At 48.6% G+C, this 20,611-nt stretch overlaps 4 protein-coding genes across 7 annotated transcripts; 1 reads left to right on the top strand and 3 right to left on the bottom strand.

The window, feature by feature from the left end:
- Nucleotides 1-17: 17 nt before the first annotated feature.
- Nucleotides 18-10,845, bottom strand: oatx (organic anion transporter X). 3 transcript variants are annotated; one of them, XM_061702627.1, is made up of 17 exons: nucleotides 10,729-10,845; nucleotides 10,626-10,653; nucleotides 10,483-10,549; nucleotides 8,983-9,144; nucleotides 8,841-8,914; nucleotides 8,640-8,769; nucleotides 8,171-8,274; nucleotides 5,814-5,968; nucleotides 5,565-5,733; nucleotides 5,369-5,492; nucleotides 5,055-5,170; nucleotides 3,435-3,489; nucleotides 3,200-3,359; nucleotides 2,788-2,896; nucleotides 2,176-2,254; nucleotides 1,970-2,097; nucleotides 18-103 (listed from the first exon to the last, which is right to left on the bottom strand). In XM_061702627.1, the coding sequence occupies exons 3-17, from the start codon at nucleotides 10,507-10,509 to the stop codon at nucleotides 64-66; spliced, it is 1,632 nt and encodes a 543-aa protein (XP_061558611.1). In that variant the 5' UTR covers nucleotides 10,510-10,549; nucleotides 10,626-10,653; nucleotides 10,729-10,845; the 3' UTR covers nucleotides 18-63. The 3 variants fall into 3 exon arrangements, with proteins under 3 accessions (XP_061558611.1, XP_061558609.1, XP_061558610.1); XM_061702625.1 differs by lacking the exon at nucleotides 18-103 and adding an exon at nucleotides 743-1,153; XM_061702626.1 differs by lacking the exons at nucleotides 18-103; nucleotides 10,626-10,653; nucleotides 10,729-10,845 and adding an exon at nucleotides 743-1,153 and having other exon boundaries at nucleotides 10,483-10,617.
- On the bottom strand, nucleotides 10,846-15,204 carry LOC133416397 (deoxycytidine kinase-like). The gene is given in 6 exon segments (XM_061703247.1): nucleotides 10,846-13,438; nucleotides 13,550-13,653; nucleotides 13,721-13,868; nucleotides 14,142-14,271; nucleotides 15,008-15,047; nucleotides 15,050-15,204. Coding segments are annotated over 6 exon segments (747 nt in total). The 5' UTR covers nucleotides 15,101-15,204; the 3' UTR covers nucleotides 10,846-13,164.
- A 576-nt stretch (nucleotides 15,205-15,780) lies between these two features.
- On the top strand, nucleotides 15,781-16,930 carry pfdn1 (prefoldin subunit 1). 2 transcript variants are annotated; one of them, XM_061702419.1, is made up of 4 exons: nucleotides 15,781-15,888; nucleotides 16,292-16,458; nucleotides 16,536-16,620; nucleotides 16,810-16,930. In XM_061702419.1, the coding sequence occupies exons 1-4, from the start codon at nucleotides 15,835-15,837 to the stop codon at nucleotides 16,888-16,890; spliced, it is 387 nt and encodes a 128-aa protein (XP_061558403.1). In that variant the 5' UTR covers nucleotides 15,781-15,834; the 3' UTR covers nucleotides 16,891-16,930. The 2 variants fall into 2 exon arrangements, with proteins under 2 accessions (XP_061558403.1, XP_061558402.1); XM_061702418.1 differs by having other exon boundaries at nucleotides 16,807-16,930.
- A 33-nt stretch (nucleotides 16,931-16,963) lies between these two features.
- On the bottom strand, nucleotides 16,964-20,611 carry ttc1 (tetratricopeptide repeat domain 1). Its single transcript, XM_061702417.1, has 8 exons — nucleotides 20,529-20,611; nucleotides 19,825-20,050; nucleotides 19,688-19,748; nucleotides 18,857-18,969; nucleotides 18,746-18,782; nucleotides 18,499-18,647; nucleotides 17,209-17,263; nucleotides 16,964-17,142 (listed from the first exon to the last, which is right to left on the bottom strand). The coding sequence occupies exons 2-8, from the start codon at nucleotides 20,047-20,049 to the stop codon at nucleotides 17,012-17,014; spliced, it is 771 nt and encodes a 256-aa protein (XP_061558401.1). The 5' UTR covers nucleotide 20,050; nucleotides 20,529-20,611; the 3' UTR covers nucleotides 16,964-17,011.

Here is a 20,611-nt window from a genome sequence, read left to right as displayed (position 1 = left end):
GAGGAGCACGCACCGATTCGTCTGAAAGGCGGAAATGCGATGACGTCACCGAAGTCTTCGTCTTTACGCGAAACAAAACATCGGCCAGCATCCCATTGATGAACTGAGTGAGAAAAAGGCGACATACGCGATTCATTCAACACACAATCTTGGCATTCTGCAAACACTTCATGCAAACGATAAATAATTTGGGAAAAGATCTGTTGGCAAATATTGTCAACGTATTGATCCGACAATCATCGATTATCCACGATCCTCGGATTCAAAACAAGTGTGAGGACTTGTTTTTGTGGTTTCCTCGCGTTTGACTTCCAGTTGATTGATTGTTGAACTCCAACCCCAATGTTCGCGCATGCATCCATCTTCTTCCGCCGCGGGGGCAGGAAAGCCCGGCAGACTCCCCCGGCCCCCGTGCAGCTCTTCCGGGGAGGTCCCAGGAAGTTTCTCCCCAAGGTGCCTCATTTGGCGACCCAGCTCGTGAACATTCTTATATACTACGTTCGGATTTCAACTCCAACGTAACTTTTTTCACGTGTTCATGAACTCAAACCCGTATTTTGTATGTATTTATTAAGCCTAACTTCATGTGTTCGTTTGTTAAACCTAACCCAAATAGTTCGCACATGAGTCACCCTAACCCGTTTTTATGTCGGACCCCCCTTTTTTCCCCCCACATGATCATTTTCTTTTCATGAGTATGTTGATTAACCCTTATACTGAAGAGGTTCATCTATGAACATCAGCCCTCATACATCATTTATTTCAACTCGTTTGTGGACATACAAGATTAGGATTGCAGTACAGTTGTAAATTCAACCGGCCACATTGCCCCCTTCATCGATGTCGTCATTTAAACAAGAATACATTGACGAGGCCTCCGATCAATCATTATTTCATATTCAGAAAAGCCACGCGTGACTGTGTTACAATTATAAATACACAAGTCACGTGATTACTGTGCCGTCTAACAAATAAATGCAGACCACATGATCGGGTCTGTGAATGAACGGCTAGGATGGGAGGTGTGATTGGTCAGAGGGCGTTGAGACCGCTCCCTTCAACTTCCTTCACTTGTTTTAAAGACAACGCCGCTTGCTCGTCTTCTGAGGACACGGCCTCCTTCTCCTTCTGGTCAGCGGGACTTCTTCCAGACCTTCCGACAGACACGTCAATCAAATCAAAACCACTGAAATGAAATTGATTTGAAAATGCGAGGGCGCTGGCGTTTGTGTCGCCACTTCGCAACCTGGAAAAAATACCAACGAATACTTTGTTCTTAGCCATTTGATGGCATTTCGGACTCTCTAACAAGGAGCCGAACAGAAAAATTCACAACAGGTGACTGATCCGTGAAACTTGCCGAGGACGTCCACTGCCGCAGCTCCAGAGTTAGGTCCGACATAAGTTTCTAACATTACATTCCAAAGTTAGCTACCAATGTTACCTCTAGCATTAGCTTCCAAAGTTACCTCTAATGTTCTAGCTCGGGAAGATCAACATCAATTTTAGCTTCCAAAATTACTGCTGATGTTAGCTTCTAACGGTAGCTCCCAAAGTTAAGCGTAACATTACAGATGAGGAAGACCAATGTTAGCTCCATTAGCTTTCAAAGTTAGCATAAACACAGGTTCCAACGTTACTTACTCGAGCTTCCAACTTTAACTCCGTTAGCTTCCACATTAGCGTTCATCAATCAATTCCGAGGTTAGCTTCAACATTCACTCAGATTCCGAAGTTAGCTTCTAACAGTACGTCGAACAGAAGCTTCCAACGCTTCCAATGTTAGCTTAAAAATTTGCTTCCGATGTTCGCTTCTTGCATTAGCTTTCAACGCTGAATCCGACGTTAGATTCCCTTATCTTCAACGTGAATCCTAACATTCGCTTCCAAAGTAACCTTTAACGTTTGAGCTAAGGATCGGATGGCAACATCTCCTCAGTCATTAGCATTAGCCACTAACACCGCTCACCATCTCTCCTCCACGTCTCGGACGGTGTCCGGCAGCGGAACGTTGAGCGTCTCTGGCAAGAAGCAAGCAAAGCCCGAAGCGAGCACGGCCGCCCCCCCGTACACCACGCTGGGCAGAGCAGGGAACACCTGGAGGGGGCACCACACGGCATTTGCGAGGTCACGGCTGCAATTAAAACGCCGTTAACAAAAAAAAAAAAGGGTTACCTCGTCCAGAATGAGGACGGCGGGCGCCGCCATGCTGCCCACCCTGGCCATGGTGGACACCAGACCCATTCCAGTTTGCCTACAGACGCCAGGCTCAAAGTGAACATTTCAACAGTGGCGGGAAGTAACAAAGTACAATTATTTCGGGACTGTTCTTAAGTACATTTTGCAGCTATCTGCATTTTACCCGAGTATTTATTTGGACTTCCTACTCTTTGTCAAAATATAGGCTGGCTACTTATTTCAACCTCTGCGGATGATGACACAGACTAAAAAGATGCAAATAGAGAGATGGAAAGGCAACCATTTGACTGATGAGTACACTATATAGTCAACGATATAAAAATCCCTGTATATTACAGAGTATTTGATTAAGAGTTGCAGGCGCATAGTCCATGATATGAAAATAACTATACAGTGGACCCCAGCTATTAATGGGGGATTAGGACCTGACCAGACCGCGAATGGTGAAAATCCGCGGACAACCGACGTCCATTAAAATTGCACTGCAAAAGGATATATATTTTTTAACCCCCCCAAAGTCTTGAATAAGCGGGGATAAACCAACAATATAGGGATTTTTTTAAATTGGACTTTTTAATCACGTGATACCTGATGATGGTGGGGTAAAGTTCTCCGGTGTACAAGTAGACAGTGGTGAAGGACGCCGACGTGAAGGCTTTACCGAGACACGCTAACGTCGTTCTGATGGCCTGCATGTCTGACAGAGGGACCGCCGCCGTTAATTGTTGACATTGCAGCGTATCTGAAGCTTGCTTAAATCTCTTTATGGTCCCTCAAAGGGAACTTGATGTTCCAGCAGGAACAACAAAGACAAGGTACATAAGGGCAGTGGGAATAAGATCCGTTTAAAAGTCAGACATTAAAAACAAATGCATGAAAAAAATCTTGTAATTCAAATTTTGAACTCACAAGAAATTGTTTATTTGTGAAAACATACTGTTGTTTTGAATGTGCATGTCCCTTTAATAAAACAAATCCCGTGTGTGCGGATGCATGTTACCCATCGGGACGAAGATGTTGGCGAAGATGACGAGGGCGGACATGAAGAGGCAGAGGGCCTGAGTCACCCTCCTCCCGAGGAAACTGAGCATGCCCAGAGCCACAAATTTGGCAGGAAAATCCACAGCTCCAAAGATGAGCTGCATCACGTAAATACTCACCTGGATCGAGGAACGCGAGCTCTTAGCTTAGCTTAGCACGTACCACATGCCGGGCTAAAATGTTTGTACCCTCACCCCAAACTTCTGCATGTCCATCACCAAGCCGTAGTAGGCGAAGCTGGTGGAGAACCTAGCGAAGGAACACGGGTGGACGTATTGTGAACAGCTGCCATGTAAGTCAGACACATTTGCGTAAGTCACAAGTTAGTTTCAAGTCTTATCTTCAAGTTTAGGTCGAGTACCCACGAAACTACAAGCAGGTCGTAAGTCAAGTCATGCAGCGGCAGCCCTCGTGTAATTGGTTGCCCGTGCGAGGCTCCATGCGCAAGACACCCCTTTGGCCCACCACCGACAAGCCGCAGACACGCAGTTGGAGGGACGCACCTGTCCCCCAAAGATGTTAACGTGCCACAGTCACGAAGTCATTCACCGCCGTGGATGTTTTTTCCGTCGTCAACCGAAATCCAACCGTTACCTGCCACAGCCGCACATATTCCTCAATTACGTTATTTAACAGGAAGGCGTGTCAGAGGGTTTCGCCTCGTCTGTGAAATTCAGGTTTATGAGCCGCAGAAATAACGAACGGATCCCTGGAGATTGCAGTGTTGCGTTGCTTTTTGTTTGAGAACAGCAAAATGTTTGACTTGAGCAGGAAGGAAACAATGTGTTCTATGTGCCCCGAGCAGTCTAAACACAGTATTCTGATAAATATTACGTTTGTGAAATAAGAATGAAACATCCATTTTTACGAACCTCAGAGAGTAGCCAAGTTGGGCAATATCACCCTCTCCTGTTGACTGCTGATAATGTCACGAGTTGCCTCGCGGTTGCATTGCGAATGTCACGTGACCAAACCCGGTCACGTGACATCAGCCGCAGGGACAGGACGACCGGTTGCAATCGAAGGAAAGATGAATGCGGCCAAATACCGGGATATCCTGGACGAAAACCTTCTCCAGACTGCTCAGGACCTCGGACTGGGCCGAAGGAAGGTTCACCTTCAAAAAAAACAATGACCCTAAGTACGCAGCTAAAATACCGAAGGAGTGGCTTCAGAACTACTCCGTGACTGTTTTTGAATGGCCCAGCCAGAGCCCTGACTTAAACCCAATTGAGCATCTCTGGAAAGACCTGAAAATGGCTGTCCACCAACGTTCACCATCCAACCTGACAGAACTGGAGAGGATCTACAAGGCAGAGGATCCCCAAATCCAGGTGTGGAAAAACCTGTTGCGTCATTCCCAAAAAGACTCATGGCTGTAATAGCTCAAGAGGGTCCTTCTACTCAATACTCAGCAAAGGGTCTCCATAATTATGTGTGATTTTCAGTTTTTCTTTTTGAATAAATCAGCAAAGTTTTCAACAATTCTGTTTTTTTTCTGTCAATATGGGGTGCTGTGTGTAAATTAATGAGGAAAAAAATTAATGATTTTAGCAAATGGGTGCAATATATCAAAAAAAAAAAAAAAGAGTGAAAAATGTAAAGGGGCCCTGAAAACTTTCCGTCCCCACTGTACCTGTACATCCATACTGTGTCAAGTCAAGAGGAGTCTTAAGTTTTACCCAAGTCCTAAAATTGGCATCATAAGTCTGACGAGAGTCAAGTAATGTGACCGGACGCCCCCCCCCCCCGCTAACGTTAGCCTCTTAGCATTGTGAGGAGCGACAGTCTGGTTCTCCCAGGTTGTTCCTCACCAGACGGCGATGAGGCAGACGGAGATGCGTCTCATGCCTGGCGTCCTCAGCAGGTCGTAGGCGGTCAGCATCTTACGATTGGACTCCAGCTCCTTGCTCATGTGGGAGTGAAGCACCTGCGGGTCACACGGCACACACGTCAACCTCCCATTGGTTGGAACGGTGATTCCCAACCACTCTGCCACAAAATATCACCAGGTGTGGCGTGACATAGGCAAATATAAACTTCAATTTTTAGGGGGTTCAATTACTGCAGTGGGTGGTTGGGAAACAGGGCCTAGAAGACATAATTTGTAGATGCATGACAGGACAACCTCCAGCGTCAGCTTGTCCACCACTTCGGGTTTTCCGTTGATGCGAGCGACTCTGTGGAGAGTCTTCAACGCGTCCTGCGATCTTCGCCTGAGGACCAGCCACCGCGCCGACTCAGAGTACCACCTGAGCGGTCACACATTTTGATCACACGGACATTCTCAAGGGGAACCACCCGAGTCTGGAATGACGACGGACCAGCTGTAGGCAAAGAAGAGGATGTGGGGAGCGCACACCACCAGCTGCAGCTTCCTCCAGTCCCTCAACCAATAAGCCAAGCCCGCCAAGATTAGCTGACCAAAGGTGAAGTAGAAGGAGGTGAGCGTGCCCACCAGAGTCCTGGTTTTAGTCGGGATCCACTCCACCTCTGATGACAAACACCAAGAGCGTCGGTGGGGGTGATCGACGGCCACGGAGAACGACAATGCAAAAGCGTGAACGTCTTACTCAGGGAAACCGAGTTGAGTATGATGCCCGACACCGCCATGCCGCTCAGGAAGCGGAACACGCAGTAGACCGAGTAGGACTGCGACAGTGTGCCGCAAGAGCCCAGGATGCCCAGCTGCAGGTACGACCAAATAAGGACAGAGCGCCGCCCGAACCTGATACAAGTGTGAAAAGGTGACACGCGTGTTTCTGGTGATCAGAATCATCTTTACCGGTATCTGCCAAGGATTTTGTCTCTGGTAGTTGGAGTTACCCAAGTACTTCCACCAACAAAATATACATTTAGGACATACTGTATAGAAATGTTTGTCACATGTGCTTCCAGGTGGCAAAACATGGAGCGTTCTCAGATGACAAACCCTTCTGTGTCATTTGATCAAGGCAGAGTGATTGCCAAGTCGAGGTAAACGGTTGAGACGATCATTTCGGCCCTCTCCGCTAACACTGCAGTTAGATTGTGGGCAGGAATGTCAGCAGGTTTTTTTCCACCTCAGGCAGCTAGCAAAGGTGAAGCCTTTTGCTACACAGCAGCACTCGAACACTAATCCACACAGTTGGATTGGTGTAATGCACTTCACTTTGGCGTCAGCCAGTCCTCCTTCAAACATCTCCAGTTGGTTCAAAATGGGGAGGGAGCACAAAGCTCCCATTCAGGCCTCCCTCCGGAGAGCGGCTGCCTGTGCACTTTAGAATTCATTTTAAGATTCCGCTTTTTCTGATTTGTTTTACATACACGTCCGTACATACATATCAACATACATATACGGAGTATACACACACGCACGCACACACACACACAGCATGCTCGTATGTATGTATGTATTTATGTATATATACATATGGAAACTACTAGACTTTACACCGATTTTATCGGCCTGATCGCTAACGGCCGATAATTAGCATTTTATGCCGATCGGCTTTAATGTCATCATTTGCCGATCCGATCAATGACGTTATTTACTCCGCGTCGCCATCCTGCACAGTATATTTGAATCCAAAAGCTAATTTATTTTTAGTCTTTTGACCTAGTACTGTAAATATCTGACGGCCAATGAAGTTATTTATATTAAAAAAAAAAAAAAAACGTTGGCGGTGTGGGACAGACAACACGTAATTCCCGTAATGCTCAGACTCCAAGACAAATTTGCTCTCACGATTGCACTATGTCAGACTACTGCAATAAAATCTTGTATTCCGATACCACCGCATCCCGTTTTTTACGATCATTGGGCTTTATCTTGTCAACTCAAATGGGACCGGATGCACTCGTCACCAGTGGCGACGACAACAAGAGTGGATCGCGCCGACCGTATTCTAAGGACAAAATGGGGGAAAACGTGTGTTGGTGGTCACCGGTGCTCAGGACAGGAGAGGACGTCGGTTTAAGGCTCGCTTGCGGTATGATCCCGTACTTTGAATACGATACGGCTCGCAAGCAGGCAATAAAATGTTACGTAGCCTAGCAAGCAAGCGGCAGCACGAACGGTCGGACGCAAACGTGCCGACTTTCTGTCGAATCATGCTCGAAAGTTTCGGTGTGGGTCAAGTCATTCAATTAAAAATAAAGTAATTTAATTACAGTAAGTTGCCACCCATGATTTCTGTCACGTTGTCATGTTGCTTTGAGAATCCACGATCTGATTTCCAACCTTTATGGAGCCAAGGAACATATTTTACAATTGAAAAATCTCACGGCACACCGACAAACAAAAATGGCACAAAAAGTGGAGACATCAATTACGGTATTTCCTTCCTGCCATCTAATAGAAGAAGAGCATTCATTTGTTCCGTCTGTCACTGTGCCTCACTGGCATAAATAGAGGAACAAAGATACATTATTTCTTGTAAATTGAATTTTTGGAGCAATTAAGTACACAAGTATGTACAGTAAATGAACAGGTCATTTAAATAGACACATTCCTCCATCTTGTGATCGGTTATTTAAACTCGCTGATCGGTCCGCAAAATCCTGATCGTGTCAAGCCTATAAACTACATTTTACGACTCCATTTTCTAGCGCTTATCCGAGGTCGGGTCGCGGGGACGCCCAGACTTCCCTCTCCCCAGCCGCTTCATCCATCTCTTCCGAGGGGATCCCGAGGCGTTCCCGGTCCGGCCGAAAGACGTAGTCTCTCCGGCGTGTGCCGGGTCGTCCCCGGAGTCTCCCCCTTATTCATATGTAATTTGCATTATTAAATTCCCTCACCCAATGAGATTCGATCAGAGAATCAATACGGAATCGGATTGCTAATGGAATTGTAATCGCTGGTTCTGGTGTGCATTGCTCCAAAGCGCCCACCGGAGGGAACGTGCGCTGGCCTTTTGCCATTTGAAAGAAACGAGAACGAGTCTCTCACCTGTCGGACAGTCCACCGTAGAGGACTGCACCCGCTAGAACGCCGCCCATGTACACCGTCTGGATCATCTGCTTGAGGGGCCGCAGGGTGCACACCAGATCCCACTGAAGACGCATAACACAACGCAACGCACACTGGCACACACAACTTCCTACGAGATCACTGAACCTTCTGCTGGATCCCTTGGATTTCCTGCTAGATAACGTGACGTTCCTTCAGGATCATGAGAACGTTCCGAGGTGGGCCTTCCTTACAGATCTCTTGAACTTACTACTGGATCATTAGTATTTCTTGCCGGTTCACTTCTACTTCCCGCGGGACCATTACAACTTCTTAAGGATTATTAGAATTACCTGATGACTAAAACAGCTTACTGCCTAATTGTTACTTGATGACTTACTCGGAACTTCTTGCTAGATAAAACGTGCACTCCGATTTCCATCTCGGCTTCTGACCCGACTTGGGTTACCTCGGAAACAGTGGTGGCAAGGAACTCGGAGTCGTCAAAGGTCCAACCATCCACGCAGCTTTCGGTTTGCAGGTGGCTGGTGTTAACGGAGCCGTTAGCTGTTAGCATCTGCCACTGAGGCGTCACGTACCTGAAAGAAGGCCGCCGTTTAGCCGTCAGACACACCGCCGGCGGACAAACGTGGATAGGCCGCGGAAAAACCTCCTGCAGCGGTCGAGTCCAGTTCCCGAAGAGTCCAGCGGGATGAAGGCCTTCAACACGTCCTGGCGATCCACCTGAAACATGACGACGTCGCATCAATCGCACGGCGACCGGCGGCGTGAGATTCTCACCGACGGCATACCTGCTCCGTGAGGTTCCAGAGGCTGTGATTGGCCGACAAGCTGCAGCGGTGGCCGGGGGTTCCTGAGACAAAGTTGTTCAGGAGGTTTTGACTCGCCATCAGCAGGCTTGGGAAACTGATGAGGGTCACGTGGAGCCACTGGTACCGCCCGAAACCGCCCATCTGACAGGTCGCACACACCAGGAGATTTAACACTCAGAAGTTGAACCTCCAGCCAGGATTCCAATTTTCTGCCAGATCGCGACAACTTCCTGTGGCGTTTGGCCAATCAAAGGGCACATAGAGACAAGACAATGGACTGGCCTGCCAGTCAATCACAGACAGTGTTGGGGAGTAACGAAGTACACGATGACATCTCTTCATTATGAAATATAAGTAATTGAAACCCATTACATGACTGGAAAATGAGTACAGTAATTCAAAAGTTGTTTTGGGAAATTTCCATTCCAATCTTAGTTACATTTGAGAAACGGCCGCAAAAGCTCGGACTTTTTTTCCAACAGCAGACGCTTGCGATTGGCTCTTTCTGGTCATGTGCCATTCTGACGTCGTCTGAAACATAACATTTTGCCCAAATAGGACCTTGAAGTGCCACCTTGTGGTGCAATCCATTAGTTTGTCTGAGATTATGAAACGTTTAGACTTTTAGTTAGTTACACTTTTGAACAGTTCTTTATAATTGTGGACATTTTTACATAACATTATTATGAAGCACTAGTCTAAATTGGGCGGCACGGTTAGCCGACTGGTTAGAGCGTCAGCCTCGCAGTTCTGAGGACCCGGGTTCAATCCCCGGCCCCGACTGTGTGGAGTTTGCGTGTCCTCCCCGTGCCTGCGTGGGTTTTCTCCGGGCACTCCGGTTTCCTCCCACATCCCAGAAACATGCATTCACTGGAGACTCTAAATTGCCCTTAGGTATGCATGTGAGTGCGAATGGTTGTCTGTTTGTATGTGCCCTGCGATTGGCTGGCAACCGGTTCAGGGCTGTACCCCGCCTCCTGCCCGATGACAGCTGGGATAGGCTCCGGCACGCCCGCGACCCGCGTGAGGAGAAGCGCGACAGAAAACGGATGGATGGATGGATAGTCTAAATTGTGGACATTTGTCATTAGGTCAACATGGTATCATGTTTTCCATGTTATACACCGCAACATTTATTTAAATGTCATGTTTTTTTTCTTCATCAGTTTATTTGCATAAAGAAGAAATGTGGTTCATTCCAAAATACTATATCATTTGAATGGACTTTTTTTGACGAAACATCCAAGGGTCGGGTTGATGCATCCCTTCCAAATGAAGAAAAGTCATCATGTAATCAAACTCAATGAGTTATACTTTGAGAAAGTCAGTGCGGAAGTAAGCGTGATGCTGATTTCATTCGGGAAGCTCAGATTCGAACCACAACCTGTGCCCCGCGAGGCCGGTGTGCTAACCACAGCGCACCGCGCCGCTCTCAACTCCACGCGCACGAAGGTTTGTTGTTGGGATCCGATGACTGACCTCGTCTAGCAGCTCATTGAAGCCCATGCTGATGGCTGACCACGATGATTTTCTTCTTCAAATCGACCTGCCCGAAAAAGAAAGAAAATCTCAAGTCCAACCTGCCGAAACTTGTCATGACAGCGGCGTCGGCTCTTTCTCACAGTTTTGCAGGGTGGTCTGCTGAGTCGCCTTAAAGGATTAGAAGTGTGCAACATTCACAAACACAAGAGGATTTCCTCGCTGCGTCGGCGGACTTCGACTTACCCGGTGGACCGGACGAGCGGAATACGGGACGCGTCCTCCTCGGGGACGCGCAGACTTTGACACCTCGCTCGGGTCCGGCTCAGCTCCATGTGACCCCCCCCCACCCCCCCCCCACCCCCAAACTCCCGCCCCCAAACCCCCCATTGTGGTGTCTGTTAATGTTCCCGTGAGTCTTGTGGTCATTAACTTCACGGACGCGATGATGCAACAACTCATCATCGCGCACTTGTTCACGCAACTAGTAAACACACACGGCCCGGCGCTCATTACAACTTCCTGCGAGATCAGTGATCCTCAACAAGTGGCCCATTTTGGGTGGGTTGCGAACAGCTCCGAAAAATGACAAGGACAGTATTCATATTTTTTCAGTACAGACGCGTACCAAGTTGCCACACTGAACATACAGTATTAAGTAAGCGACAGGAAATGTTACCCCCTTGCGCACTAGCTACTAGTTTACGCTGTAAACAAACACAGTGTAGCTCAGCTTCTGGCTAGTGGACTTTATGGTTAGCAATATTGTTTTGGAGGAGAGTCATACGACAGTGTTTATAACAATATATTGTACATGTGTTTTCCTAGGTCAAAAACACTGGCGGCAGCCGATGGGTACCACCTGGCCAAGCGGAACTCAGCTTTGGTGGTCGCCGAGGCAAAAACTCGGGCGTGGGAGGAGTTCGGCGAGGCCACGGAGAACGACTTCCGGGCGGCTTCGAGGAAATTCCGGTCCGCCGTCCGGCGTCTCGGGACGGGGAAGCAGTGCACCGTCAACACCGTGTATAGAGGGGACGGGGCACCGCTGATCTCGACTCGAGACGTTGTCAGTCGGTCGGGAGAATACTCGAAAGACCTCCTCAATGCCACCGACACGCCTCCTATCTCTGAGGTTGAGGTCACCAAAGTAGTCAAACAGCTCCTTGATGGCAGGACCACAGGGGTGGATGAGACCCGCCTGGAGTTCCTAAAGGCTCTGGATGTTGTGGGGCCGTCCTGGTTGACACGCCTCTGCAACATCGCGTGGATATCGGGGACATTGCCTCTGGATTGGCAGACTGGGGCGGCGGTCCCCCAGAGCGGTTCGTAACTGGCCGTGAAGCAGCTGGGATGAAAATGCGCACGTCCAAATCTGAGGCCGTAGTCCTCAGTCGGAAAAGGGTGGAGTGCCCTCTCCGGGTCAGGAATGACATCCCGCCCCAAGCGGAGGAGTTCAAGTATCTTGTTGACGACGGAGGGACGAATGGAGCGGGAGACGGACAGGCGGATCAGTGCAGCATCTGCAGTGATGCGGACCCTGCATCGGTGACTCGATTCCCGAACATAGATCGATTTCCGTCAATCTAAATTGCGACCCTCGCCTATGGTCACAAGCTGTAGGTTGTGACCTAAAGGACAAGATCAAGGATAAAAGCTGCCAAAATGAGTTTCCCCCGCAGGGTGTCCCGGCTGTCCCTTAGAGATAAGCTCGGTCATACCGGAGGGGCTCAGAATCGAGTCCCTGCTCCTCCGCATCGAGAGGAGCCAGATGAGGTGGCTCGGGCATCTGGTTAGGATGACCCCCGGACGCCTCTCCGCTGAGGTGTTCCAGGCACGGTGCTGACCTGGGAACCCCTCAGGATCCCCCTGGAAAAGCTGGATGAAGTGGCTGGGGAGAGGGAAGTCTGGTCTTCACGCAACCCGACCGCAGATACGCGCAAGAAAATGGATGCACGGATGTTTTCATCGGCTATTTTTAAACAAAAAAAAATCTTCATTGTTCTTATCTTCTTTAAAAGCGGGTTGCGACTTTGCAACAATAGGAACATGCGAGTCTCAGGTCGCCAACAGTTGGGAACCACTGCGCTAGTTCGCTTAAAACGTCCTAGTACAACATTACTACAACTTCCTGCTGGATCATTGAAACTTCCTCGTAGTCATTACAACTTCCTGGTCATCGTAACTTCCATCTGGATCACCAGAGATGGAAGGACCCCGTTGCGGCTGACTATGGGCGAAAGGCTGGGTACACCTCGGACCGGTCGCTAGTTAATCACGGGGCACATAAAGACAAACAGCAGACCGATCAACAGTCCCGCCCGCTCGCCGAGCGGGACCGCATCCCCCGACTGCGCGAAGCACTACACGAGAGGCGACCTCCGCTCGGAATTCACCCCCGCGACTCGAAGCAACAAACAAGTCGGCGGGTCACCAGCTGAACACAGCGGTTTTTTTGCGGGAACGTTTCCTTTGGCACGCCGCAGCGACCGCTCGGTTGAACATTGACGGCCGGCTCGGCGCTTGCGCAATCGCCCGGACAATGATTGCCAACGGCAGCAAGACGGGCAAACATTTAATGTCACTCATTCACAAAACAAATTAAGTGTGAGCGTCCGTGGAAAAGTCGTTTGAATAAAAAAGACCAGCTTGACGCAAGTGGTTAGTGTCTATCTCGTGGTGCGTTCAGGGGCGGATGAAAAGCCCAGTTGTCTTAAAAAAACGGATTGGTTTCTTCCAACAGATGGACCGATCCCAGTGGTACTGAGTTTGGGGGCGGGGTCTACAACGTGGACAGAAACTCTCGCACCTGAGAACACAAAAATGCCAGAATAGAACCAAATTTAAAATTGTTAAAGAATCAGAACTTGCCCGGTCAACGATGGCGCCGTTTGATGAGATCGTTCTTGAAATCGTCAAAACCAGGATAGGAAGTTCGTTCGGGTAGTCAAAGTCCAGTCTGCAATCAAGTCAGCAGAAAACAGAATCGTTTTGTTTTTTTCAACATTTCGATGTTGTTTCAACGTGCTAATCTTTTACATTTTTGTCAAATAAACTCCTGAAGGCAAACCTGAGCTTCCTGCGGACCAGCCGGTTTTCGTGTTTTGGGTGTAGTTGTTCCAGGTACTCCAGAGGAATGTCGCTCTCTTCGTGACAGCCGCGCTGCATCAGACGCTGGAAAAAAAAGTTAGCTGACGTGTGCCAGGACAAGCGACAGGAAGTTGGCGAGGAGGAGGAGCACCTGCGCCTCGGCCCTGAGGTAAACGAAGGCGTCCAGGGCGACGTCGGCCTGGAAGGTCTCCGCCGGCCAACGGCGCCAGTCCCGGGAGACGCTCCGCTCCGCCTCGCTCAGGCTGCCGCCCTGCGGCAGCGCAGACCCAAACACGTACCTGGACGCAAAACAAGCCACGTTTGTCTAGTTTTGTGTGTGTGCATTTGTTATGCTGATTGTTGATCAAATTGTGCACTGGGGTTATTTTAGTCTTTATTTCACACATTGTTGTTTGTTTGTTTGAATGTCAGTATCTCAGTCTCATGTTGTCATTTGTTTGCGCAAACAAAACAAAAAGGTAAAAAAAATAAAATACAATTGCCCTTTATTGCCGATGAAATCGGCCCTCCGATCAATCGGTAAGGCCCTAGTAACTAGGTCTTAAGACTACGTAAAAATGTGCAAAGGCTTTTGCAAAACAACTTGGTTCTGATAGACGTCGTGGACGTTGCCCCATTTGCCGACGGGCTCGGCGATGACCTCACCCTGCAGGAGGTGCACAAATGTGGACTTGCCCGCCGCTGGAACCACAAACCAGTCAAAAGTCCACTCATTTCAAAACAACAAAAACAAAACAAAACAAATGCGCATGTATGTTACTAAAGCCAGAATTACGACCACCATTTTCTTTCCATTTCGCTGTGTCGAAGAGATTTGGTGGGGGGTCTACCAAAATTGCGGTTTCTCCGAGTTTCCCACCCCCCAATGACGTTGTTGTGAAATCCCTTTACCTCCTGGTTATGGAATGTCTCCGTTTCAATTTTCTGTGGTTCTGACAAAGACGAAAGCGTTCCTCGGTTTCAGCGTCTCAAAATCCCACGTCCATAGGATTCGTCCACGATCGAAACCTTACATGTCCTTGACTCGCTATTCTTCTTCTTGCTTTCTGTGAAGTTTGAAGTCATTCCAGCGACTCGCTTGCTCTCAGTTTGACCCTGCAAATGAGAATGCTCGAGCGGACCCTATTGAAAAAAAGTGTGAAAATGGCCCGTTCGCATGAAACGCGGGCGCGTTTCTACGAAAGAGGCACAGTTTCGGGCTGACATTTCCTCGTGCCTTACAATGATTTCTGGGCGGAACATTTTCGACATAAAAAGTGACTTAAAATCCTTCATCCCTTTCAGACTCTTACCCATTTGGGCTCATTTTCTTCCTGTAAGACCCTTCCATCCAATGGTATCGTCTATGTCGATATAAAGGTATTTTAAAAACAGTTTCATACCTATGACATGTTTTAGAAATGACAAGTGAACTCGCCGATGTTTCCTTCGATTGAAATCTTTTTGTGTCGGCGAGAGATGCCGACGGACGACCGAGAAACGAACGTGCAAGCTTTGGAGGAGTTGCCATGCTTGTCTGTTGTTTAGTGTTGGCGTTAGTTAGCAAACTGCTGTCGTTTGTTTGTTTGTTTGTTTGTTGGTCGTGAGCGTCTTCTTCGTCTTCTTCTCCATATTACAAACCCGCGGCCGGACACGCGCAATGTATTTCCGGGTTGTAAAGATATGCTCACACGCCACGGCCGACAGGACGTCCCACTCTGTCCTTGTTTGACTGTGTTCTTCAAGTATGCGTTCATAAACTATATTTGGGTTGCTTTAAGAACATTGTAGTTGTAATTCCATGTCTTGTGGTTATCTTGATTTGCATCAAATGTACCGGCATTACCAGATAACTAGCAACCCTTTACTGCTCAGAGTGACTGTTTTCTTTTTTTGTCAATACCTTTCTGTCTCCAAAGTGTTCTGTAAATTGACTGTCTGTCGTCGTACTAGAGCGGCTCCAACTACCGGAGACAAATTCCTTGTGTGTTTTTTGGACATACTTGGCAAATAAAGATGATTCTGATTCTGATAACATATCTATATAACGTTTTTGGAGTGAGTCACTTAGCTTAGTTGAACTGCTTTAGCAACAGTGTCATTGGATGACTAAGGCGTTTTGAAAACATTAAAATAAAACACACACATGAGGACAAAACACATAGTGAATAAAATGTTAATAATAATGGTTACAATAATAACAAAATAATAATTATACGGCAGCCGGCGGAGCGGAGGTTGTCAAACCGGAAGTGGATCTTTCGCATGCGCTCCAAAACACCGAAAATGGCGGCGCCCGTCGATCTGGAGCTGAAGAAGGTAACCCATTAAATGAAAACGGTCACGAACTCATAAATTTAATTCAATATCGACATGTATAATGTGTACTTTTAGAATACCAAGCTTGTCAACAAGACGATCTAATTGAGCCATTCTCGAGCGTGCTGTGTAAAAAGCGGTTAGCACGTCTGCGTCACCTCGCCTGAAATACAGGGTTCGAATTCTTGTGTGGCTTTTGCATGCTGACTAAATTGTCCATGAAACGTCCATTGTTTGTGTATATGTCCCCTGCCATTGGCTGGCGACCAGTCCGGGGTGTACTCTGCCTCTCGCTCAGTCAGCTGGGATCGGCTCCAGCTGACCTGCCACCCGCTGTGGAAAACGTTTTGTCGTAGCGATTTGAATGAAAGTGCGCATATTGACCGGCGGCGGGCGTCGTCAGGCCTTCTCGGAACTTCAGGTGAAGATGATCGACACGCAGCAGAAGGTCAAGCTGGCCGACCTGCAGATCGAGCAGCTGACGCACGTGCAGAAGCACGCCAAGCTCACGCACGCCGAGATCAACACGCTGAGCGACGACACGCGCACGTACGAGGGCGTCGGACGCATGTGAGTGTCCCGATCCGTCGGTCGCCGCCGCCCCTGAACGATTGACGCTCTGAGCACACGCGGCGCGTGCGCTTCAGGTTCATCCTGCAGTCCAAGGACGACATCACGCAACAGCTGAAGATCAAGCAGAAGACGGCTGAGGGGAAAATCAAAGAACTGGAGGTAGGAACGGACAGGCGTTGTTCATTCATTTTGAGCTGGGCCCATTTCATTGCCTTTATGGCTTTTTACGATCAACCCAATTTCTACGTTTACCTTTCGAGTCCACGCCTATTGCCGAGCAGCCCCGGCGACCCGATTGATTGATGATGTCATCACCGAGCCCCATTGCGTGTTTGTGTTTTCCAGCAGAAGAAGGTGTACCTGGAGCGCAGCGTGAAGGAGGCGGAGGACAACATCCGCGAGATGTTGCTGTCCAGGAGGGCTCAGTGATCGGCTTCAACTGGTGTTCATTAAACCGCTTGTGTCATCACGCCATTGATTTGCGTCATTGAACAGCCTCGCGTTGGGGTGCAACAGGAAAGTTTTATTGTGAAAGAACAGCGCGGCGCGGTCACGTGTTGTTGGGCTTGTTGACAAAGTTGATGGAGTAGGAGCCCGTGTCGGCGTCCCGGTTGACCTGGAAGTTGCTGGTGGACATGCCGAACGGTCTCAGGACCATGTTGCCCAGCTCCTTCAGTTTACCTGCCCGGGGTCAAGAGGTCAACAATCATATAGACTCCAAGTCACGTGGACCGCATGTGTTCCTACCTAACATTTCCTCCTTCAGCTTCTCGTTCTTCTCGTGGATTTGCTGAGGTAACCTCTGCAGGAACAGGAAGTAGTTGGAGTTCCAAGAATTAGTTTGGTTTTGTTTTCAAACCAAACAGCACCAAAAAGAAAAACAGTCACAACACCGAACAAAAGTACAACCTCACTTCCAAATGGGATTCGGGAAGCACAGCTCACCTTACCCCAAATAAAAACACCAAAAGAGTGAAAGCCCCGCAAACCGGGATACGCGCAACCTTCTTCCGCATTTGGCAAAAACAGGTCAAAGCGCTTCCTCCTCCTCGCTCGGTGATTGGCAAAGGAGCTGTGACGTAACCCCCGTACGATGCTTTGTTTTTTGTTTTGTTTTTAAACACGAAATGTCACCACAGAGCCACCAAAGATAACAATGACCTGTTTAGGCTTCATTTGTGGTTACAGATCATATTTTTGTAAATGATCTACATGGATGTAACTTTTTATCGAAGACACCGGCCATAAAGAAAACATTTTAGCAGGTTCGGCTTCCAACTATCACGTCTTCAAAGCGGTCACGCTCGTAGCGTAGCGTGCGCGCGACGTCAGCTATCCAGTTTCTGAGTTTACAGGCCACAAGATGGCGGCAAAGAGCCCTCTTTATTCTCCCGTGGCCGACAACGCCCACATTGCAGCACTTGACCGACGCGTCGGCCCGCGCGGCACCTCCGCGTCGCTTGACGCGCAAACGGCAAAAATTGTTGCTGCGCGTAGAACGCCGCGGAGATCATCTCTCGCGATTGGTCCCTTTTAGTCACATGCTGTGATGACACAAAATGCAGAGGAAACTCCACCATGCGGCGTCCTAGCCAGCAGCAGTAGCGACACCCCGGACTTGGAGGTGAACTGCAGTATAAAGAAGCCTTAACTCGCTCGTTTTTTAACTTTGTTATAGAGGTCTTTTTTTTTGCCCCCATCCCTTCCTCTCAAGGAACCCATTTTCCTGTTTGGAGTTTGCTTGTATGTCGCCATTACTTGCGTGGGTTTTTCCTTCTCGGGTCCAAAAACTTGTTAGCTTCATCGCGAAGTCTAAATTGTCCACAGGTGCGACTGCGACTCTTTGCTCGTCTTTACGAGCGGCGACAAGTCCGGGTTGTACGCTAACTCCAGCTCAGCTGCGACTCTACTGAGGAGAAGCGCTATACTGTAGAAGATGGAAGTGGTTAAAGATGATTTTTATTTTAGCGTAGTAAATGATTGAGGAGCAGGAAGGACAACAACGGCCACAGCGCTGGCGGCGGTCCCTGAACTCACCACGCAGGCCTGCCTGGCTCCCGTCTGGTCGGGGTCTCGCTCCAGGGCCTTCTGGTAGTCGTCCAGCGCCTTTTCCAGCTGTTCCGTCTGCTCGTAGAGCTCCGCCCTCCTCAGCAACGCCTTCACGTAGTCGGGATTCAGCTCCAACGCTGGCATCCGAAATCAACGGATCGATCAATCGACCTTCTGGCCGGGACGTCACGCGCACTTCCGTCGTGCTCTCTATGACGTCGATGACATCACTCACCTCTGGAGCAGTCCGCTATCCCGTCGTCCTTGCGCTCCTGACGCAAGAGAGCAAGACTTCGTGTTAGCGTGTCGCTAGCCGGACCGCCGCCGATAGCGTGAGCTACGTTACCAAGTGCAGTCTGGCGGCCGCTCTGTTGGAGAACAACACGGCTCGCTCTTGGCCGAAAGCGCGCGGGCACAAACGCAGCGCTTGCGTGTAGCTTTGCTCCGCCACAGACCAATCTGCACAAACACATTCTTAAACGCTGTTCAAACAGTCTACGTTGCAAAAAGGCATCTGTACGCTGGTCAAACCGGTCTATAAGCTGTAGAGGGGCAACAATTAACTAATCAATTATCGAATTAATCGACAATCGATTCATAGTTTAGAGCCATTATTTCATTTCAAATTGTCCAAATTCTCAGAATTTCAGCCTGTCAACAGTAACTATTGTCAGATTTCAATGTTGTCCTCCATGAAAGCAGACTTTTCAATCAGAAAGAGACATTTGCAAACATCTGCGCCGATTTTCTGACGGATGGTACGGACCAAGCCAGTAACTTGAAACATCATACATTTATAGAAAAAGGTTGTCCGTCTAATCTTTGACAGAAATAATTGTTACTCGCAGCCGTAGTCTGAATAACGTGTAGTTGCGCCCGAAGCCGCCTCGGAGGTGTATTTCAAACTTGTAGGCCTTCGTTGGCAATAAATCAGTAGTCAAGAAGTAGAGCTCACGTTCAGAAAGCTCGGACACGACGTGTGTGTCATATGACTTCTGTGCGTTTTATTTGGATTTGTTTCATCAATGGCTGGCAAATACACGGTCATCTGAAAAAAAATGCAATAAACCTGAATGCATTTCTGTCCGTTATTTGACTTCTTGACAGGTGAAGTGATTCCCAAAAGATTTGATAGTGACAGCCCTAATACGTTGGCCAAAGTGGTGGTTGAGCTCACCTCCATTTTTAAAGTGACAATTGCCTTCCTCCTTCAAGGCGAGACTGCGCAGTCGTCGGCTCTGAGGTGACACGAAAGGTGAAATCGGCGGCGGCGGCGGCGATGCACTCAAGACTTTGAACGTCATTCGCTTTTACCTCCTGCTCCTCCTGCGACAATTTCTCTTCCTCTTCCTCCGGCTGGTCGCCGTCCTCCACTTCTCCGACGGGCGCGTCCTCAAGCGGGTCCGCCGGCTCGTGTTTCGCGTCCGTCTTCACGCGCCGTCTGTCCTCGTCTCCTCGCTCGGGAAGCTCCAAAGTCTCGCGACAGTCAAAAAAGTCCTCCCGGTCACCAGTGTCCTGCTCGTCCGCTGGCCGGCTCATCCTAACAGAGAGAATAATACGTCACTTCCTACCGCAATATCTTTGGAGGTGTTGCTTGATGTAACAACACGGAGAACCACTGCTGGAGAACACGACACCCGTAGTAACCACGTTCGCAACCTTGGAGAACCTGCCTGAGCGCCACCAGAACATGCAGACGCTTAGAACCTTCTGAAAAGCCGCAATCACAACCTTCGAGTGGACTACAAGGAGCGGAATGATTTTGATGAGATTTTATGTCACGATGAATTCATTTGCATACAACCGAGAAGAAATACGAATTGTATGTTGCAAAAATTAGAATCATTTTATGCGCAATTATGTTTTTTACGAGCGGAGTTAACGGCTCAAAAGTCGACCAAAACGCCCGAACAACATGCAGACAGCTGCCGCCGCGATGCCGACTAATAGTTGCACTACGAAACCTCTTTACGAAGTCACATTAGGACGATGAAAAAACGTCCAAATTGTTGTCCTACCTGACAGCAATGGCAGCCTTCGACGAATTAGCCAAAGCACTTCCGGGTTACACTTCTTCTTCTTCTTCTTCTTCTTCTTCTTC

The sequence above is a fragment of the Phycodurus eques genome, chromosome 17, assembly GCF_024500275.1.
Source record: "Phycodurus eques isolate BA_2022a chromosome 17, UOR_Pequ_1.1, whole genome shotgun sequence".
Taxonomy (NCBI): Eukaryota; Metazoa; Chordata; class Actinopteri; order Syngnathiformes; family Syngnathidae; genus Phycodurus; species Phycodurus eques.
Note: the sequence above shows the minus strand (reverse complement) of the source record. Positions and strands in the feature narration are given on the sequence as shown.